The sequence below is a fragment of the Ceratotherium simum genome, chromosome 21, assembly GCF_057802395.1.
Source record: "Ceratotherium simum simum isolate JZ-2026a chromosome 21, ASM5780239v1, whole genome shotgun sequence".
Classification (NCBI taxonomy): Eukaryota; Metazoa; Chordata; class Mammalia; order Perissodactyla; family Rhinocerotidae; genus Ceratotherium; species Ceratotherium simum.
The window spans coordinates 31561744-31583204 of NC_141920.1; the positions used below are offsets into that span (position 1 = coordinate 31561744).

Below are 21461 nucleotides of genomic sequence, written 5' to 3' on the forward strand. Positions count from 1 at the left end.
TACTTCAACTCAGAGGCCACACCTCCACTAGGCCACGAATTCACTCTCTATTTTATTTCCTTTTTCCCAGTATGCCCAGCTTAGGTCCTTGGAGCTGAGTGGGCACCACAGGACCTGTGTCCCAGCAATATGGAATGCTGGAAATTTATGAAACTTTCCCCTATTCACAAGGAAATCTCTTCTTTCCACAGTAATGTAGATTCCAAGAGGAAACTGCCCTCTCCTGTGTTGCCGCAGAAAAATTAAAATCCCAAGATCTCTTTTCACCCCTCCCAGCATTTTTTTATTCTGCTTAGTGCCGGGCAGCCAGGACTCACTGACAAGAGCCATCTTCCATGATTCGTCCAGAGTGGAGCCAAAGAATAATCCTGTATTCTTGCAAACCTAGTATTTCATGAATCTGCCCTGTGACTTCCACCAAATTATGAGTCCCTACAAGATAGTTGTCATTTCCTTCCTTTTTGGCCACGTGAGCAGCAGGGCCTAGAGGGGTGTTGCACTTACCTAGTTTTCCTCTACATTTGCCTCACAGGTACTTAACCCGATCCCACTGACCTGTCATATTACTCCTTCAAAACCCAGCCTAATTGCCTATTCTGTGAAGTCTTTTCCAGACACATTCGCCCTGGAGTCCACCCCTTCTTGGACTCTGGTCTACTCATGTTTTTATTAATAGTGCTTAATCACCCTTTAATGCAGTTACTTAACAGTCTGGAGTTTAAGGGTAGCTCATACATAGATGAACCTACAATTTGACACGCAAAGATGAACAGGGCCAATTAGAGGCCTCTCCTACAAGTTTTAAATTGGGTTCTGAGAGCCTGAAACAGTTATCTCATGACTCCCAGCCCTGGCTATACCTTAGAACTACTGGAGAAGGTTAAAAAAAAGAAACAGCAGTCTCCCGCTCTCTCCCAGAGATGCTGATTTAATTTCCTGGTATAGGACCTGATCATTCTGATATCTTTTTTTTTTTTTTTTTTTTTTGTGGGGAAGATCAGCCCTGAGCTAACATCCATGCCAATCTTCCTCTTTTTGCTGAGGAAGACTGGCCCTGGGCTAACATCTGTGCCCGTCTTCCTCCACTTTAAATGAGATGCTGCCACAGCATGGCCCGACAAGCAGTGCATCGGCGCACGCCTGGGATCCAAACCCGGGTTGCCAGCAGCTGAGTGCGCACACTTAACCGCTATGCTACAGGGCGGGCCCCTCATTGTGATATCTTAAAGGCTCTCCAGTGATTCATATGTTCAGCTCTCGTTGAGAAACCCTGAGTTAGCTGCAAGTTGTGTGAATTCAGGGGCTGGAGCAGTGTTACGTCCATCTATATGCAAGCTAAAGCATAGGGGGTGTGAGATGGGAAGGAAGATTATATAACTACTGAGGGGATGTGAACATGGCCTCAGCTCCTGGCAGCTTCATGATTCCAGTTTCTGCAAGAGCTGGCTGCTTTAGGGCTCTGAGAGAGCTTCATAATTACTCCCCTGCAACCCTCCAGTGACCTCCTAGGTAGTGATTATCTAGGATTTAAATTCTAGATTGTAATTATTTTACATTATATGGGAACAATTTTTACAGATCTCTTTCTAGTACCATTTTATGTGTCCCATGTCTTCTGTTTGTTGGATAATGTTGTTATGCAGAACTATGTCCTAGAGTAATTCTCTCAGAAAAGATCTGAGAAAGAATTTGATACTTGCGGGGAACTCTTTCAGTCTGAAGCCTGGAGTCTTGAGTTTTGCAACATTGTCTTCTTTCTATTTGTTTCCTCCCTTTTCATTCTATTTGCTTGACTTCTGGAATTCTCTGTTAGGTGAATGTGGGAGAATTCTGGATCTGTCCTCCATATTTCTTAACTGAACTCTCATTTCTTTTTCATTTGCCTTTTGCACTGCATTCTAGGTGAGCACCTTAGCAGTATTTTCCAGCTTATTAATTTAACCCAAAATTGAGTCCATTCTTTTGTTGAGCCCATCTGATGAGTTTTTTTTTATTTTAATGTTTGCATTTCTACTATATTTTTCCTTATAGCCTGTTTCAGTTTTATGAATGCAGTTTCCTTTCATATTCCTTTGTGAGATTAATAATATTTTATTTTGAAGTCTTATTTTGTGCTATTAATAACTGTCTCCTCAGATGTTGGGGGGCATTTGTTGCTGGTGATGTTTGGTACCTCCTTTCACGGTGTTGGTTTTCCTCAAAATGTCTGATTTTGAGTTGCATTGAAGATTCCACGTTTGCCTGTGTGTGGATGCTGTTTCAGTGTGTCAGAGCTTCAGTGAGTGTGGAGTAGGGGCAGAATGTGCTGCTGTGTGGGTTGTACTGTTAGCTTGTCTTCTGAATGAGAGAGCCCCCATCCTCTCCAGCCCCAGGGCCAGAACTCACTACCTTAGCTGCTGTCTTCCGTTGCTCAGAGTCGGGGAAGAAGCCATCTGGTGCAGCCGCTCTGAATGCAGCTCCCGCCAACACTGGCGGTTCCCCAGGGCCCCATTCCTCCTCATGTGCATTGACTCTAAGCTTGGAGCACCGTTTATTTTATTTTAATTAATTAAAATTTTTAGAGACTTTATTTGTTTAAAGCAGTTTTAGGTTTACAGCAAAATTGAAAGTCCAGAGATTTCCCATATATCCCCTGCCCCCACACACGCATAGCCTCCCCAGTTATCAACATCACTCACCAGAATTATACATTTTCTACTAGGGATGAACCTACATTGACACATCATAATCATCCAAAGTCCATAGTTTTCCTTAGGGTTCACTCTTGGTGTTGTATATTCTATGAGTTTGGACAAATGACATAATCTATCATTATAATATCATACAGAGTATATTTTCACTACCCTAAAAATCTCTGCCCTGGAGCTCCTTTTTTACTTTTCAGCCCTCTCCAATCTGGCTTCCATCCCCACACCCTATCTAAATTTTTTTTTGTTGAGGACAACTAGCATATCTCTGTTGCCAAATCCAAAAGATACTTTTCAATTCTCGTCTTTTTGACTTCTCAACAATATCAGCCAACTGACCGTGCTGTCCCTGAGACTCTTCTTGCCTTCTGTGGCCCCTGCTGCCCTGAGGCCACTCCTTCTTGGCTTCCCTTGCTGAACAACCTTTTTCTGTTCAACCTCTCACTCTTGTTATTCTTCCAGAGCTTAACCCTGGCCGTCTTCTCACTCTGCCATCCCCGTCTGCAGCAGAACATGCCCAGAAGTAAATTTTTTGATCACTAACTGGCGACATCATGCTGCCAGTTCCAAGTCACTTATCTCCCTTTCACACCCAACAAGCACTCCCTCACCACACTCAAGTTCACATGCTCTGCTTCGGCGGCCCGGGGTTCACAGGTTTGGATCCTGGGCACGGACCTACGCACCGCTTATCACGCCATGCTGTGGTGGCGTCCCATATAAAGTAGAGGAAGATGGGCACAGATGTTAGCCCAGGGCCAATCTTCCTCAGCAAAAAGAGGAGGATTGGCAACAGATGTTAGCTCAGGGCTAATCTTCCTCACCAAAAAAAAAAAAAAAAAATCCAGAGGAGACCTTTATTTTTATTTATTTATTTTTTTAAATAATTTTATTTATTTATTTTTCCCCCAAAGCCCCAGTAGATAGTTGTATGCCATAGTTGCACATCCTTCTAGTTGCTGTATGTGGGACGTGGCCTCAGCATGGCCGGAGAAGCGGTGCGTCGGTGCGCGCCCAGGATCCGAACCCGGGCCGCCAGCAGTGGAGTGCGCGCACTTAACCCCTAAGCCACGGGGCCGGCCCAAGAGGAGACCTTTAAAATCATGAATTAGTTTATGTCTATCCACTAAACCGTATTCAGTGGCTTCACATTGTATCTAAAGTAAAGACCAGGGGGCCGGCCCAGTGGTGTAGTGGTTAAATTCACGTGTTCCACTTCGGTGGCCTGTGGTTCGCTGGTTCGGATCCTGGGCACGGACCTGTGCACTGCTCATCAAGCCATGCTGAGGCAGTGTCCCACGTAGAAGAGATACAACTCTACAACTGTGATACACCACTATGTAATGGGGCTTTGGGGAGAACAAAGAAAAAAAAAAAAGAGGAAGATTGGCAACAGATGTTAGTGCAGGGCCTCAAAAAAAAAAAAAAGCAAGCACGTGTAATAAAATTTAAAAATTAATAAATTAATTAAATTTAAAAAAAAAACGTCCTATGTGAACTGGCCTCTGGCTTACCTCTCCCTGTTTGTCTTATGCTCTTCTCTGCATTTCCACAACATGAGCCTCCTTCTGTTTCTTCAGAAGCACCAAGCTCTCTCCCACTTCACAGCATTTGCACATGCTTTTCCTTCTTTCTGGAACACGCTTCTCCCTCACTTCACCTGTATCCTTTTACCCATTGATTGGTTTTTCCAGATAACAACCAGTTCTCTGACACCAGCTGGGTGTCCTACAATTCAATTCAGTTCTGACGCTAACCACCTGGAGCAAGCACAGACCCCAGAGGTTAAGGGCTCAATCAGACAAGGCTGCTCACACTTCTGCCTGGCCAACTATAAGATTCGACAGTTTGCTAGAATGACTCACAGAACTCAGGAAAGTAATATACTTAAAATTAGTTTTATTATAAAGAATACAACTCAGGAAAGCCAAATGGAAGAGATGCATAGGGCAAGGTATGGGGGTGGAGGGAGAGCACAGAGCTTCCATGCCCTCTCTGGGCAGGACACCCTTCCAGCACATCAGTGTGTTCACCAACCAAGAAGCCCCCCCAAACCTCATTGTTCCATGTGTGATTGATGAAACTGCTGGCCATTGGTGAGTGAACTCAGTCTCAAGCCCCTCTCCCCTCCCTTCAGGTTGGGAGAGATGGGGGGCTGAATGGTCTAACCCCCTAAGCACGTGGTTGGTTTTTCTGGCAACCACCCCCCTCCTGAAGCTATAGGGCCTTCCCTCCCATGAGTCGTTCTTTAACGCACAAAAGATACTCCTGAATTAAATCTCAATAAACCTGTTATAAAAAATTGTTAATTCAGACTCAGAGACTCTGTCGTTTTTTATTATACCCTTCTGTTTTGTATAAATTACTTTGTGCAAAAAATTGGTAAACATATATTTTTAAATAAAAAAAAAATAGTTCGTTTCTTTTTAATGCCAGGTAACCCAGGTTCATTCCCCGATCAGAGAACCACACCATCCATCTGTCAGTTGTCATACTGTGGCGGCTGCGTGTTGCTGTGAAAGCTATGCCACCAGTGTTTCAAATACCAGCAGGGTCAGGTGGACAGGTTTCATGGAGCTTCCATACTAAGACAAACTAGGAAGAAGGACCTGGCCACCCACTTGCGAAAAAGTTGGCCATGAAAACCCGATGAATAGCAGCAGAGCATTGTCTGATATAACGTCAGAAGGCTAGAGGGTGGAGAAAAAGACTGGGCAGGGTTTCCTGTGCTGTACACAGAGTCACAGGAAGTCGGAATCAACTTGACGGCACTCACAACAACAATATTCTCTGTAAAGATAAACCACAATTTATCTGTTCACCTCTTGATGGACATTTGGTTTGTTTCCAGTTTTTGACCGTTACAAATAAAGCTGTTGTAAATATTTGTGTAAGAAAGCTGGGGAGTTGAGGGGGACACTCCTATCACTTAGGAAATTTCAGGGGTTTTAGGAGCTCTGTGCCAGGAACTCGGGACAAAGACCAAGTATGTATATATTTTTTATTATGCCACACTCATCCTTCAGATCTTGGCACAGGGTCACTTCCTCCATGATTATATCCAGGCGCATCCAAATGAAACTGTTTCCCCTTGATTTCTCCCTTGGAACCATGTTATTTTTCATCATGGTACTTGTCACAGTTTTTTACTCATTAACTATGTTTGTCCACAGTTAGACTCTAAGCTGCAAGAGCGCAGGGACACTGTCTCTTTTGTTCACTCCTGTATATACACACACCTTCAGCATCTAGCACATAGTCATGCTCAAATAATATATTTACTCAATTACTTTGAGTGGAAAGTAAACTAGACCTTCAGGAGAAGTACAGAGTCATAACCATAGGCACCAGCCTCTCTGAGGGAAAATACCTGGTGGTGCTGTTTGATAGCTCACTTTTACAAGGATGCAAAGGCCATATGCTAATTCACTAGCTCCAATTAGCAGGTTTGTTATATTCTTGGAACATGTGTATGGAATGAGATGACACTGCTGCCAAGTACCAACCCAGTGAGGATTAGTCACTGCTGCTGATTAGTGGAAGACTGAATGACATCAGAATTGATCAGGGAACATCTTTAGTGACCATGGAATCTTGTGTAGTAAACCAGGACTGATGGTGTTTTTATCACTTCTTCCTTTGGAAGGTGGAACCTTTAGAAAAGAATCCAGAACTTTGATTTTTCTGGATCATGTTTAAGAACTAGGAATGATGAGCTTTTGGCTGAGAATAGAGTCCTTTTCATGAGCATGGGGAAGAAAATATTTTCCCAGAACAAGTTAACCAGGTCCCAAAAGATTTACATGAAACATGTAAGGGGAGTAGGAAAGGTATCCAGATAATCCTAAGCACTCTGAAGAATAGCTCATATAATAGAGAAAAGAGAATTAGAGTTTGGGGGGGGGGCTTAATGGTTCACATGAGAAAATCAGTATGAGGTGAGTTATAAAAAGTACTTCTAGGCTCAGGCACAGGAAGTAAACTCTAGATCCTGAAAAATCTGTTAATCCCTCTTTGTGTCTTAATGAGATGCTTCTCCAGACTCCGGTAGGAGCCTTGTGTATAAAGAGGGAAATAATAAGACCTGCTTGCTTGCTCTGAGAATCAAATTGTTACCGCACCAGGTCCGTGTTTGCCCGCCGCCCAGCAAGCCAATCACTGAGACGACAAGATTGCAGAGAGCGAGAGTTTAATCACGAGGCAGCCAAGTGAGGAAAACGGGAGAACAAGTCTCAAATCCGCCTCCTCGAAAATAGGGAGTCAGGGGTATTTATGGGGAAGGGGACACGGTGGTCTGAAATGATTGGAGGTGAGGAGAGATGAGGTAATTGATGATCTGCGCAAGCGTAGTCAGCCTTCATGCCTCTTCGTAGGACACATGTTCAAAGAATGGCGGCATTAGCATGCCCTGAGGGTGGAGTTCCAACCTCTTGCTGTCAAAAGGGCCCAGTTGATGGGTTGGTGGTCTCAATCTGGCCTGAAGTGGACAAGGGGTTCAGTCCCTGAAAAAAATGGCTCAAACATCCATTACCATAGTGACCCTGACTCCAGGGGGATGTTACCTATAGGAACCTTGTGGGAGTCAGCGTATTACCTAAACAGCACAGTTAACAATAGGTAAGTTTATCATGGAGATTTGAGTCCTCATCTTCTGTTCTGATAAGTTTCTAGGTAAGGCTATGCCCCCCTTCTTCCTGGTACACGGAAGAAGATACCTTTACAGATGGAGCTTTTCTTTTCGAATGTAAATGTCTCATAAAGGGTAACCAGAAGTAAGAATGGGCTTAGCACGGACCCACTCAGACACCAGGGATGTCTATGGTGATGGCCTATTCTGGGGGCAGGCCTCCCATCCCAAACTCCTTTGGTTAGTTAGTGGGGGTGGGGGCCAAAATGTCATTCAGGCAGAGACATATTCTGAGCTGGCAAATTCCAATCCCCCACAGTTACTAGCTGCTTAATGATCAATGGCTGTTTGCCGGTTTCAAAATGAGGTAATGTATATGAAAGGGCTTGCATCTGGGAGTGTGCTACTGTGGTCAGGATGATGACTTAGTAACAGCAGAGATAGACTAACACTCTGCAAATTGGTGTGGCTGGGGTTAGAGGTGCCTGAGAGGGCAGCAATTGAGTGAAGATAAAAAGGAGAAACAGGTGATGTCAGGCACCTGCCAAAAGGAGGGAGTGTCATGGGAATTCCTGATGTAGGCAAGATACAATGTTTTTGTAAAACTTAATTATCTGAACTTCTGCTAAGACTCTTGCCGGATTGGCAGCAGACATTTTGACAAATCCATGCCTTGTTGACCATTTCATTTTCCAGAAGATAGAAGTGATATGAGGTCCTGCCACTCTGGATCTAATTCTGACCAGAATGGGGAGGTGCAGATCACGGGAACTTGGAAAGAAGCAGTGATATCCCTGTGTTCAGGCTGACTGGAAGGTCAAGGCCAGGCCAAGAAATACATTCATAGTTTTAGAAAGGCTAGACTTATAAGGGCAGGGAAAGATAACCATTTTTTAATGGCCTTGCCCTCTGGAAGGAAAATTCAGGATGCTTTCAAAAATCATTCCTGCTGCACAATTACAGTTAAGCTGGTGAGAAACAGACAGATGTCCCTAAACACTAATCTCTCAAACAAATTATGAATTTTCAAAAGACGTATACAAAATATGGAAAGAAAGACCTAGAATCAAGGCGTGGATTTTTTGAGAATACTCTCAGGAAAGTGTAAACCTCAGATAAGCAGGGACAGGTTTAGGAGAAAAAGGCCAAAGGACTCTTGTTTGCTTCTTAGATACAGAGCTGACAGGAAATGAGAGAGCCTGGGGCCAGTGTCCTAGTGTTGAAATACACTTTTTAAGAATGATCTTTGAATGACATTGGCAAAATGGTAATTGTCAAGGCTAAGTAATGGACATATAGAGATTCACTAGATTGTTCTCTACATTTGTGTATGTTTGAAAATTTCCATGATGTAACGTTTCTTTAAATTACATTTGTATTGAAAAATACGGAAAACAGTTGATAAGGGGGACTATGGTAGGGTGAATACTGAGTCACAGCCCCACCTGTACCCAACTTAGTGGTAGGAAAAGAAAGAAGGGAGGGATATGGGCGAGTGCCACCTTTTTTGTAATAACTAGTAAATTCTTCGTTGTTGTATTATCCTAGGAAATATATGTAGGTATCAGCTTTGAGGGACAATCACTGTGTGGTGGTATGCTGTCTGTGTCACTTCTTAGAAAAGCTGGAACAGGTGAAAGGAACTGGGTTGTTAGTGTTTTGTTTTTTTGTGTGTGTGAGGAAGATCAGCCCTGAGCTAACATCCATGCTAATCCTCCTCTTTTTGCTGAGGAAGACCGCCTCTGATCTAACATCTATTGCCAATCCTCCTCCTTTTTACCCCCAAAGCCCCAGTAGATAGTTGTATGTCATAGTTGCACATCCTTCTAGTTGCCGTATGTGGGATGCGGCCTCAGCATGGCCGGAGAAGCGGTGCGTCAGTGCGCGCCCAGGATCCGAACCCGGGCCGCCAGCAGCGGAGCGCGCGCACTTCACCACCAAGCCACGGGCCGGCCCTTAGTGTTTTTAACAGGTCTGCACTGAAGACAGAAGCCCCACCTAGGCCTGGGGGGAAAGGGGCACAGCCCTTCTGAGCTGCACTGTTAAAGCTCTGTATTGAGGGTAGTCCCAAGAGAAGTCTCTGAGTGACACCAGGGTCCTCGCCTCTGAGGTCAGCCCTGTACTCAACTGCATCAGCAATGTCTTAACCAGCTTAGAAGCTGTTCTCATTCACTTCATGCCCTTCCCTGTGGATTTACTGCCTCCTTGTGTTTATCTATTAGAATAAAAATAACAAAAAGCAGGATTATGCATAGAAACCAAGAAAGACTGAGAAAATTTCTCTTCTCAGACTCCTTTACTGCTTCTTCTTGTTCTCCCCAGCTTCTCAACGTTGGGGGGCCCACCCAGGACATTCTTCCCTATTTATGTTCACTCTCTTCGTGACCTCATCCAGACTGATTACTTCAAATACCATATCTATACCGATGACTCCCAAATGCCATCTCCAGCTCAGACCTGACACCCAGCCTCCAGCCTTGTATATCTGCCCATGACGTCTCCCCTTGGCTGTCTGGTGGATATCTCAGAACTCAGCATGTCAAAAACTGAACTGATCTGCTGTCTTGCACCTGCTCACCCAGAGCCTTCCCTGTCTAGGTTGACGATAGGTCCCTCAGGCCAAAAATCCTGACCTCTCTTCCATACTCTACATCCAGCCATCAGGAAATCCTGTTGTCTCGACCTTCAGATTATGTCCAGAGTCCAGAGTGCTTTTCACATGACTGCTACCACCACCCTGGTCTGAGCCACTCATCTCTCGCCTAGACTACTGGTCTCCCTATTTCTTTCCTTGCTACCCTAAAGGTCTCAGCATGAGTTAAATCATGATACTTCTCTGCTCAAAAACCTGCACTGGCTCCTCATCTCACTCTAAAATCCTGCAGAGGCTACAATGCCTGCAGAGCCCTCTATGATCTGCTCTCCTCTTACCTCTGTGCCTTTATCCCTGGCCTAACTCCCCCCACATCAGCCACTCTGGCCTCAGGTTCCCCAAGCAATCCCAGGCATGTCCTTGCCTTGGGCTTTGCACTGGCTGGCCTCGGTACCCAGGGGCATTTCTGCTGACTTCCACAGAGCCAACTCCCACACCTCCTCCAAGCCTTTGCTCAAATGTCATCTTCTCAATAAGTAAGGCCCACCAACTCTGACTATTCTGCTTTAGAGTGCCACTGGCACTCCTGAACCCCTTACCCTTTTTATTTCTGTAGCATTTACTCCCTTTTAACATACTCTCTAGTTTGCTTGTTTATGTTGTTTACTGTTTGTCTCCACCTGCTGGAAGGTAAACTCCATAGGAAGAGTGAGCTTTTGTTCTGTTCATCAGTGTGTTCCATGAGCCTAGAACAGGACCTGGCCCAATAAAGTACTGACAAAAAGAAAAATAGAGACTGTCAGGGAGGAGGAAGGACCAGCAGCATCAGGCCCAGCAAGATAGGAACTGAAGGCTCTCCCCTGAGTGGTGACCCTGGGGGACCCCCTTCTCTTTTGTCAGGGAACCATTGGAGGGTCTGCACACTTGTGTATCTTGGGGAAGTGGTGGGCTGCAGGAGCCTTGAGGTTTCTATTTGTGAAAGGGCAGAAGTTCTGTCATCCTAGCATCTTAAGAGTGCCTTTCTCCAGCCAGCCTGGGAGGCCTGCCTCAGGGTCAGCTCTTGAGTCCACTGAGGCTGCCATTCACGAAGCCAACCCCATCCTGCAAACACAGATAGACCTCAGCAAGAGGGTACCTGACCTCACGGGCTGAGAGGCTTGTCTCTGCATGTAACATGATGGAACAATGCTTTGCTTGTAGCAAGCCCCTCTTACAAGTTAATGAGCGACAATACCTGTTTTAAATTTACTTAAGCAATTATTTAAGAGGTTTATTTGTTAGGTTCCTTCTTCCTTTCACCAGAAGTCAGTCCTTCTCTTAGCTGTCACAGTAGCTTTTCAAACCATTCAACACCTGGTTTACAGATGAGAGAGTGTTGAAATCATTTGCAGTTACAAGACCACTGGGAGTTACTCTCTCCAAATACTTTTTGGCTTGAGTTTGATCTTTTTATTTTATTAAAATAATATGTATTTACTTGGTAAAAGTATAATTGAATATACATTATTACACACAAATTTATTTCTTCTACGTTTACCTCTTCCTTATGAAAAGCTGATTGTTACTTTAATAATTAACTTTTCTCCTTTTTTCTGACTTTACTAATAAATATTTGCTGATTTGATTAAACAGCATGCTTAATATTTGTCATAATTATCTTGGAATTATTTTTCTTTTTGGGATAAGCCATGATGAGCCATTCTGGTAAAGGTCCACTGGGAGGTCAGGGCTCTCTCCCAGCACCTTGTAGGGACAATACAGAGGTCGAGTCAGGAAGCTTAGCTTATCAAAGTCTTCTCACACTTTGCTTCCTATGAACCAGGACATGGTTGTGATGACTCATCAGAAAGGAGCTTAGAGTTGGTATTTGGGGGACTGTTTCTCTGCCTCGCCTGAGATGTGGGTGACAGTGGTGCTGATTCTGGGGGCTGGGATAATAACTCAGTACTTTCCTTTTTCACAGTTGTTTCCTCTCTTTGCTCCTGGTGGCTGCTGTGGTTTGGAAAATCAAACAAAGTTGTTGGGCCTCCAGGCGGAGAGAGGTAAGCCTCAGTGGATAAAGACTAATGAATTCCTGTAGGAGCTTTTTTCCTTTCTGTTTCTCTTAAGCAAGTCAGTGTTAGCTATTTAGTGATAATTGATAGACATATCCACAGTGAGAATAATGCTGCCCTTTCTGTAGTCTATGGTCAGTAGACTTTGATTAGTGCTATATAAACTATAATTAATTCTGATTCACATGGTTTTAACTTTCTAAAAGGAAACTCTAGTATTGACTTATTGGCGCCGATTTTACTCTTCATACCAGAACCCCGGTCCTCAGCTCAGGCTGGAGACCTGAGGGCTCAGTAGCACGGCCTTCACAAGAGCCTTTCATAGAATGAGAGTTGAAATCAGCCATTTAAGCATCTCAAAAATTTCTCCTTTTTCAAGGAAAGATAAATGTGTGTCTAATTAAGTTTTTGCTTGAGTTTTATTTTTTAATGGGTCTTGATTTGTTTCCAGAGCTTCATTCCAAAAGTAATATTAGTAAATCAAGCAAATAATTACAATTGACAAACTAAATAAATAAACTTGGTTAAAAATTACAAGATAAAAACTTTGTTTATTGCAACTTTCGGTTGTGTTATTACTTTGCCTTTTAGTCATCATCTGTATTGCATTGTTGATAATGGAAATGCCCAAAGATCTAGACTTACATGCGCTCCTTGGTTTTCTGTATCTAGTCATGTCTTTTTCTATGTAAAATTGATCTATAGACAAGATTTAGCAGAGAACAGGAGTATCTACAATCAAAACTCACAAGCATTCAGCATTGTTCATAGAACATTAGTGTCTATAATGGGGTTAAGATAGACTCCAGGATATGGGCCTCTTCCTGGGGGCCATGACACCTTTTCTGACCCACATAAAGGTGATGTTATCATAGAGGTAATGTTACATCCTCTTTATTATTGTTTTAAAAATTCAGAGGATGACATATTCAAATATGTTATATCAGTGGGTGAAAAGTAAAACCTAAGTTTTTAGTAGTGGCCAAGTAATCATTTAGTCATTTATTGAAATTCAACACCTGTTCCTAATTTAAAAACAAAACTCTTAGTAAACTCAAAAATAATACCTCCTTAACACTATAAAGAATATCTAGATAACCAACATCACGTGTGATGAGAAAACACTAGAGGTTGTACCAATAAAATCCAGACAAATTAGTTGTCTGAGAAGAGCTGAGATGAGCATCTCTAAATTCCAGGCACTATTCTAAGTGGTTTTATGTAGATTAACTAATTTAATCCTCACAACAACCCTATGAAAGAGTTGTTGACACTAGCCATGTTTTACATATGAAGGAACCGAGGCTCAGAGAGGCAAAGTAATTTACCCATCATCACACAGTTACTAAGAAACTGAACTGGGCATTAAACTTGGGACTTCTGCCATTGCAGGCCGTGTTCCTAATTATATTGCAGTCCCCACAGTCACTTAATTTTGTTCTGGGTGTTCTAGTGTGTGTACTAAGAAAGAGAAATAAGACGTTTTGTTACTATTGAAAAGGAAGAAAAATTGTTATTTTCAGGTAAGGTTATTGAAACACGATATAGTAGAGATTTGCCTACATAAAAATTAATAATTAAGAATATAAAAAATAAATAAATGAATAACACAGAAGACAGCCAACTGGAAATTATTTGCAACACACATGAAAGAAAATAAGGAGAAAGCGAACACCTTGTAGAAAAAAAGTTTAAAAAAAAGTATGTTTATTATGCAGTTGATCAATAAACTAAGCTTTTACCCTTGTGAGTTAGAATTTCTCTGTAACTGTGAGCCTAACCATTCAGAATATATTTCATTGTTTCTAAAATGTCAGTCATGATTTATTCCCCCACAGAATTGTAGAAGAAATTATTTTATTTTACTTATAACAACAAAAATAATAGCAGCTGACATGCTTCAGTCCTTGCTATGTACCAGGCCCTGTTTTAAGTGCTTTTACTCACATTATCTCCTGTACTCTTCATGAAGGAACTGGAATGGGAACTGGAGGAGAGTAGGCACTCTGTCCTACTGTGACTCCAACACTTGGAACAGCACAGAACCCAGAGTCGGGTTGCTGCATACATTGGTTGAATAAATGGACCAACAGCGTTATGAGATGTAGGAATGTTATTATTGGTATTTTAAGAAAATGTTTAACATAAAAATGCCCTTCTAAAACAGAGCCATAATCTATCCAGCCCAAGATTCTGTCTCCTACAGTAGTTCCAAGGGAGTGGTTTGAAGTAAGGCCTGATGGTCTTCTGCGGCATGACCTCACAGCTTGAACAACATGCCCAGATCTCTGATATCCTCAGTGGTGTATGATTGACCACCCACCATGTGCTAGGCAGTGTGCTGGTTAAAGTACCTCATTTGATCCTACTGAGACCCTTATGGGATTAAAAACACATTTCAGAGAGTAGAGAACTGAAGCCCAGAGACTTGAAACATCTTTTTTGAGGTCACACAGCTGGAGAGCTTGGGAGCAGGGATTCACATCCAAGCCTCCCTAAATCCAGAGCCCCTGTTTGTCCCTTTACTCTGCAAAACTTCATGTTTGTGTATGTTTTTAGCTTACACCACGTCTCTGGATAAAGAGCTCTTTCAGTTTCTGTCTACTATATAATGAGGGACAGGTTTTTGTTGCTGTGTAATGCTTGGTTCAAGTTTTAGCAGGAAGAAAGAAAACCTGGCTTTAGTCTAGTAATAAAAATATGAGGAGTTACGGCTAGATAATTTATTTCATGTATTTATCAAGCAGGCATCATAGCATTATATCCATCAGTACTTGAGTATGTATCTCTAACAGATAAGGACTTTTTCTTTAATATAAAAACAATACTGTCATCACATCTAACAAAATTTAATAAATCCTAATGTTATCTAATACCTGGTCCATGTTCGTTTTTCCCCAACTGTCTCAAAAATATCATTTTGGACTTTGTTTGAGTCAGGGAGGATAAGATATTTTTAATATGTAGTATTCTCTACTAAAATCCCTTCAGTACTCATTGCATTAATGCTTGCTGTATTACTCATCAGCAACTTCTTCGAGAGATGCAGCAGATGGCCAGCCGTCCCTTTGCCTCTGTAAACGTTGCCTTGGAAACAGATGAAGAGCCTCCTGATCTTATTGGGGGGAGTATAAAGGTGAGAATGTGATTCAGAAGTCCCTATAACTTAACTTGTCAAAACTCATGCTTCTAAGTCTGGGAAACCAGAGAGCAAGAGCCTTATTTGACTGCCTCTTATGTTTTCCTCTCTCTTTTTAACAATAAGCCAACACACTGAAGTTGCTAGGTATTCTTTTGCTTTCATTTTCCAGTCTTTGATTCGTGTAGTTAAGCAGGCTCATGGATTTTAAAATATAAATGATTTATCTGATATTCTTGTAAGTATTTTGTGGCATAATACTTTAAAACTTGTATTTGAAAATAGCTAAATTGAACCATTGTTCTTTATAAGTATTTTGTGGGATTTTTTTAAGGGGCAAAATCATAATTCACTATGAATTCTGTGGAAGATAAATATTTCTCATCCCCCCTCAAATGACTTTCTCTTTTGACAAAATGATTAAATATTTCAAATACTCTGGGGAAACAGCTGTATGTCCTGAAGAAAATATGCTTATTAAAGCATTACTGAGCTCACAGGAAGTTAGGTGAAATTTCCAGGGACCACTCTCCTTTCCCTCCTCCAAAAAAGAGCAAACCATGAACCAAAATCAGAACGATGAGTGATCTAAAGTGGTTCCAGATTGGTAACACACCACAACTCTCAGCTGAAGTAGGTGCATATTCCCTCTGTAGAAGAACATCCACAATTCAGCCCTGTAGGCGTTCCATAGATGATGATCAAGCAATCAGAGATTGTCAAGGACAAGAAGAGATAAGCCCCTATGAATAAGAGTCACAGAAACAACAGGTGGTAGATTTAGACAGGACTTCAAATATTAGAATTGACATCTAAAGAATATAATATAGCTATGTATGAAATGTTTAAAGAAATAAAAGACGGAATCATAAAGATGAGGAAGCCTGATAACAGTCAAGAATGGCAAGCAGATCTGAAAAAGAACCAAATGCAACTGTTAGAAATGGAAAATATAATAGTTTAAAATTTTTAAATAACTCAGTTTACATGTTAAACAGCACATCAGGCAAAAGTGAGGAGAGAACTTTTGACCTGGAAGATGAATCTGAAGAAATTAAAGAGAATGCAAAACAGTGAGACAAGGAGATAGAAAATATGACAGATAATAAGAACATGGGGATAGAATGAGAAGACTTAACATATATATTATCAGACTCCCAGGACGAGTGAATGGAGGAGAGGCACTATTCAAAGAGATAGTAGCTAAGAATTTTCCAGAACTGATGGAAGACATGAATATACAGATTCCAGAAGCAAAACATATCACAAGCAGGATTAAGGAAAGAAAGCAGAGGGAAGGCAGGAGAGAAAAAAAAAGTACAGTTGGATTTATCATAGTGAAACTGTAGAACTCCAAAGGTGAAAAGAACATCTTAAAATCAGCCAGAGCAGAAAAAAGATCACTACAATGTGGAGAAATTGGAACCCTTGTGCACTGTTAGTGGGAATTTAAAAATGATGCGGCCGCTGTGGAAAACAGTATTGCTCTTCCTCAAAAAAATAAAACAATTATCCTATGATCCAGCAATTCTACTTCTGGGTGTATACTCAAAAGGGTTGAAAGCAGAGTCTCAAAGATACATTTGCACACCCATGTTCATAGCAGCATTATTCACAGTAGCTAAAAGATGGAAGCAACCCAAGTGTCCGTTGATGGATGAATGGATAAACAAAATATGGTATATACATACAATGGGATGTTATTCAGCCTTAAAAAGGAAAGAAATTCTTATACGTGCTACAACATAGATGAACCTTGTGAACGTTATGCTAAGTGAAATAAGCCAGTCACAAAAAGACAAATACTGTGTAATTCTACTTATATGAGGTACCTCGAGTAGTCAGATTCAGAGACAGAAAGTAGAAGGGTGGTTGCCAGGGGCTCAGGGGGAGGAGGGAATGGGGAGTTACTGTTTAATGGGTACAGAGTTTCAGTTTTGAAAGATGAAAAGAGTTCTGGAAATGGATGGTGGTACAACAATGTGAATGTATTTAATACCACTGCGCTGTACCCCTAAAAATGGTTAAGATGGTAAATTTTATGTCATGTGTATTTTACCACATTAAAAAATAACTGGGAGGGGCTGACCCCGTGGCTTAGCGGTTAAGTGCACATGCTCTGCTACTGGTGGCCCGGGTTCGGATCCCGGGCGCGCACCGACGCACCACTTCTCCGGCCATGCTGAGGCCGCGTCCCACATACAGCAACTAGAGGGATGTGCAACACAACTATCTGCTGGGGCTTTGGGGGAAAAAAAAAGGAGGAGGATTGGCAATAGATGTTAGCTCAGAGCTGGTCTTCCTCAGCAAAAAGAGGAGGATTAGCATGGACGTTAGCTCAGGGCTGATCTTCCTCACACACACACAAAAAAGTAAATAACTGGGGGAAAAAAAGAAAAAGTTACCTACAAAGGAGTGACAAAGCGACAGCTGACTTTTCGTTAGTAACACCAGAAGCCAGAAGTAGGTGAAAGAGTGTCTTCAAAGTACTGAAAGACAAGAACTGCCAGCCTAGAATAGTGTGCCCACCAACTGCCTTCCAAGATCAAGGATAAAAGAAAGATATCCCCAGATTAGAAGAAAAGCTGAGAGTTTGCCACCGACAGACATGTACAAAAAAAAACGTCTAAAGGATGTGCTAGAAAGAAGGAAAATTACCCCAGGAAGATGGACTGAGGTATAAGAAGGAATAGTGAGTAAATAAAGTGGTAAACTGGGGCTGGCCTGGTGGCGCAAGTGGTTAAGTGCGCGCACTCCACTGCGGCGGCCCGGAGTTCGCCAGTTAGGATCCCGGGCATGCACCAATGCACCGCTTGTCAAGCCATGCTGTGGCGGTGTCCCATATAAAGTAGAGGAAGATGGGCATGGATATTAGCCCAGGGCCAGTCTTCTTTAGCAAAAAAAGAGGAGGATTGGCAGATGTTAGCTCAGGGCCAGTCTTCCTCACAAAAAATAAATAACTAAATAAAGTGGTAAACATGCATAAATCTAAGCAAACATTGTCCTGATAAAATAGTAATAATCTGTGGGATTAAAAAGAATAGAACAACAATTTATTCTGAACAACACCATATGCCATATGTCAGCAGTATATGACACGATTGGCTGTTCCTTAAAACACTTTCTTGACTTTCCTTTCAGGACACCACATCTCACCTTTGGCTGTTCTTGCTCAGTGTTCTGTATTCAACCCTCTTCATCTCCCCAACATCGTTTAACAGTGGGTTTCATCAGGCTCGGTCTTTGGGCCTCTTCTCATGTCTTTTGCACCTATTCCTTTGGTGATTTTCTTACTCTGTTTGGGCTGCTGTAACAAAATACCAGAGACTCAGTGGTTTAGAAACAACAGGAATTTATTTCTCAGTTCTGCAGGGTGGGAAGTCCAAGATCAGGGTGCTGGCAGATTTGGTGTCTGGTAAGGGTCTGCTTTCTGGTTCATAGATGTTGCCTTCTAGCTGTAACCTTATGTGGTGGTAGGGGGCAGGGAGCTCTCTGAGGTCTCTATTCTAAGGGCATTAGTGACCTCCCAAAGGCCCCAACTCCAAATACCATCACGTCGGGCGTTAAGATTTAACATATGAATTTTGAGAGGACACAAACATTCAGACCATAGCCGTGATCTTTTCCATCATGAATTTAAACAGCATGATCTCTCCCCTCAGACCTCTCCTGTGAGCCTCTGACTCATATATCTAGTTGCTTACTCAGTATTCCCACTTGAATGTCTTAACAGGCATCCTAAACTTAACATGTCCAAAACTGAGCTCTGGATTTTATTCCCCACACCTGCTCCCCGGCATGTCTTCCCTAAGTCAGTACATATCACCTCCAGCATCCTAGTTGCTCAGGCCAAAATCATAGAATCGTCCTTTCTCTCATTCTCGTTGGACAGCCAGTTCGTCAGCAAATCTTTTTGGCTCTATCTTCAAAAATATTTCCTGACCGCTGTGCACCATCTCCACCACTGTGACCACCTTGATCTAGGCCACTGTCATCTCTCACCAGGATTATTGCAGTTATATCATAACTGGTTTCCCCAATTCTGCCATTTCACCCATCCAGTCATTTCTCTGTGCCACAGCCAGAGTGGTTCTGGAAATGATTTTCTTCAACTGAGTTGAAGAACTTGATGACATATTTGGGGGTCTGGTAGGCAGGATTCTAAAGATGGCCACCAAGGTTCCCACCTCATGGTTATTCAGTCAAACACTACTCTAGGTACTGCTATGAAAGGATTTTGCGGAATTAATAGAAGTCCCAAGGTAGTTGACTTTAACATATGGGGAATTTTTTTTTTGGCTGGTGGCAGAAGAGGAAGCATGAGAAGGACTTGACAAGCCGTCACGGGTTTGAAGATGGAGGGGCCATGTGAGGAGGAATGCAAGTGATCTCTCTAAGAGAAGAGAGTGGCCCCTGGCTGACCACCAGCAGGGAAATGGTGCCCTCAGACCTAGAGCTGCGATGAACTGGATTCTGCCAACAACCTGAATGAGTTTTGAAGCAGATTCTTCCCCAGAGCCTCCAGATAGGAGTGGAGCCCAGCTGGTAACTTGATTTCAGCCTTGTGAAGATAAGAGCTGAGACCCTTGAGACCTTTGTGAGATAAGAGCTGAGAATTTTCCAGAACTGATGGAAGACTAGAATAGATCTATGTCCCTAGGCAGAGAACCCTACAGAGCTCCTGGACTTCTGACCTACAAAACTGAAATAATGTGTTGGTTTAAGCAAGTCTGTGGTAATTTCTTACACAGCAATAGAAACTAATATAGAGGGCGTCTTTAAAAATCACATCTAGGGGCAGGTCCGGTGGCGCAAGCGGTTAAGTGTGCGCGCTCCGCTGCGGCAGCCCAGGATTCGCCAGTTCGGATCCCGGGCGCGTACCGACGCACCGCTTGTCAAGCCATGCTGTGGCAGCGTCCCATATAAAGTGGAGGAAGATGGGCATGGATGTTAGCCCAGGGCCAGTCTTCCTCAGCAAAAAGAGGAGGATTGGCAGATGTTAGCTCAGGGCCGATATTCCTCACAAAAAAACAAAATCACATCTAAAGGCTACAAGGTTAAAGCTTAAGAAACACCACTTTAGGTAATTCTTTGTTTTCTTCCACCAGACTGTTCCCAAACCCATTGCCCTGGAGCCATGTTTTGGCAATAAAGCTGCTGTCCTCTCTGTGTTTGTGAGGCTCCCTCGAGGCCTCGGTGGAATCCCTCCTCCCGGGCAGTCGGGTGAGTAGATGAGGGTCAGTGACAAACACGGTTTACATTTTAGAGGTGTGCAGGATCCTTGCCTTGCATAGAGAACTTGGGTAGAGGCGATATTGAATAGTTCCTATCTCATGTCCTTGTGAGGATTTGATGTGATGATCCCCTTGTCACTGATATTCCCTAACCTGTCTTTCCTGAGGCCACTGTTCTTTCCCGGGAAAAGTCCTGAGCTCTCCTCACTGTGCCAGCTTCCCCAGACTCCCGGTGGTATTGATGCTTCCGACCACACCTTCCTTTGCCACCAGTGTTTCCGGTCCCCTCTGGCTCCGCTGCTCCTTTCCAGTCTCCTTTGTCTTGCTCTGCTCCTAAACGTAGGCTTTCCTCCCTCTTCACTCCATACGCTCTTCCTCAGTCATCTTACCTACTCTCATGACTTCCAGCCAGCTCCTCCTAGCTGGTGATTCTCAAAGTGGTATTTCTAGCACTGCTGCATTTCTTTTGCTTTTTCACTCTATTTTAAATGTAAGGCACAAACGGCAATTATGACAGCTTAAAGGAAGTTTTTGAAAATTTACTCACAGTTCTACCATCCAACACCCACCAATTTTCACTCTTCTGTTTCCTTTCCAGCCCTCGCCAGCAGTTTAGTTGAAATGGTTGTACAAATCTAATTATTATTCTTTTTTCCTACAACTATCATAAACATTTTTACAGCTTACTACATAATATTTTGCCAATGTCTTTTACACTATTCCATTAAATACATGAATCATAGTTTAGATAAACATCGTCTTTTTGTTGAACATGAGGGAAAGATGAAATACAGTTTTGGACACATCTTGATTAATCATGGAGTATTTTAGGGGGATGCCTCAGATAATATGACCGTTTTAGACAACTTTCAGTTGAGACGATTCTGGGGGTCAGGGTTGCTTAGCCAAAGAAAACCTTGTAACTATGTGGAAAGGGTGTCCCAGAATCCTTGCTCAGGCCCTGAGCTCCACAGCCCCCTGAGTGTAGCCCTCAGACCCAGAGGAGCTTCCAGCTGAGCTTTCAGAATAGCCTGGGTCTGCGGTGTCCTCATGAGGGAGGCCTCATGAGGGCGTGGCCAGGCCTGGACGTACTGTCTTCATTTCATAGGAGAACGGCTTGATTTGGC

The 21461-nt window shown here is 42.8% G+C and overlaps 1 protein-coding gene across 1 annotated transcript in view; it reads left to right on the plus strand.

The window, feature by feature from the left end:
- ATRN (attractin) overlaps positions 1–21461 on the plus strand; it is a 161045-nt gene that overhangs the window by 138003 nt on the left and 1581 nt on the right. The window contains exons 26-28 of the mRNA XM_004433802.3: positions 11871–11949; positions 14990–15097; positions 20209–20323. Of these exons, the coding sequence (XP_004433859.1) occupies positions 11871–11949; positions 14990–15097; positions 20209–20323 (302 nt within the window). The remainder of the gene's footprint in view (positions 1–11870; positions 11950–14989; positions 15098–20208; positions 20324–21461) is intronic.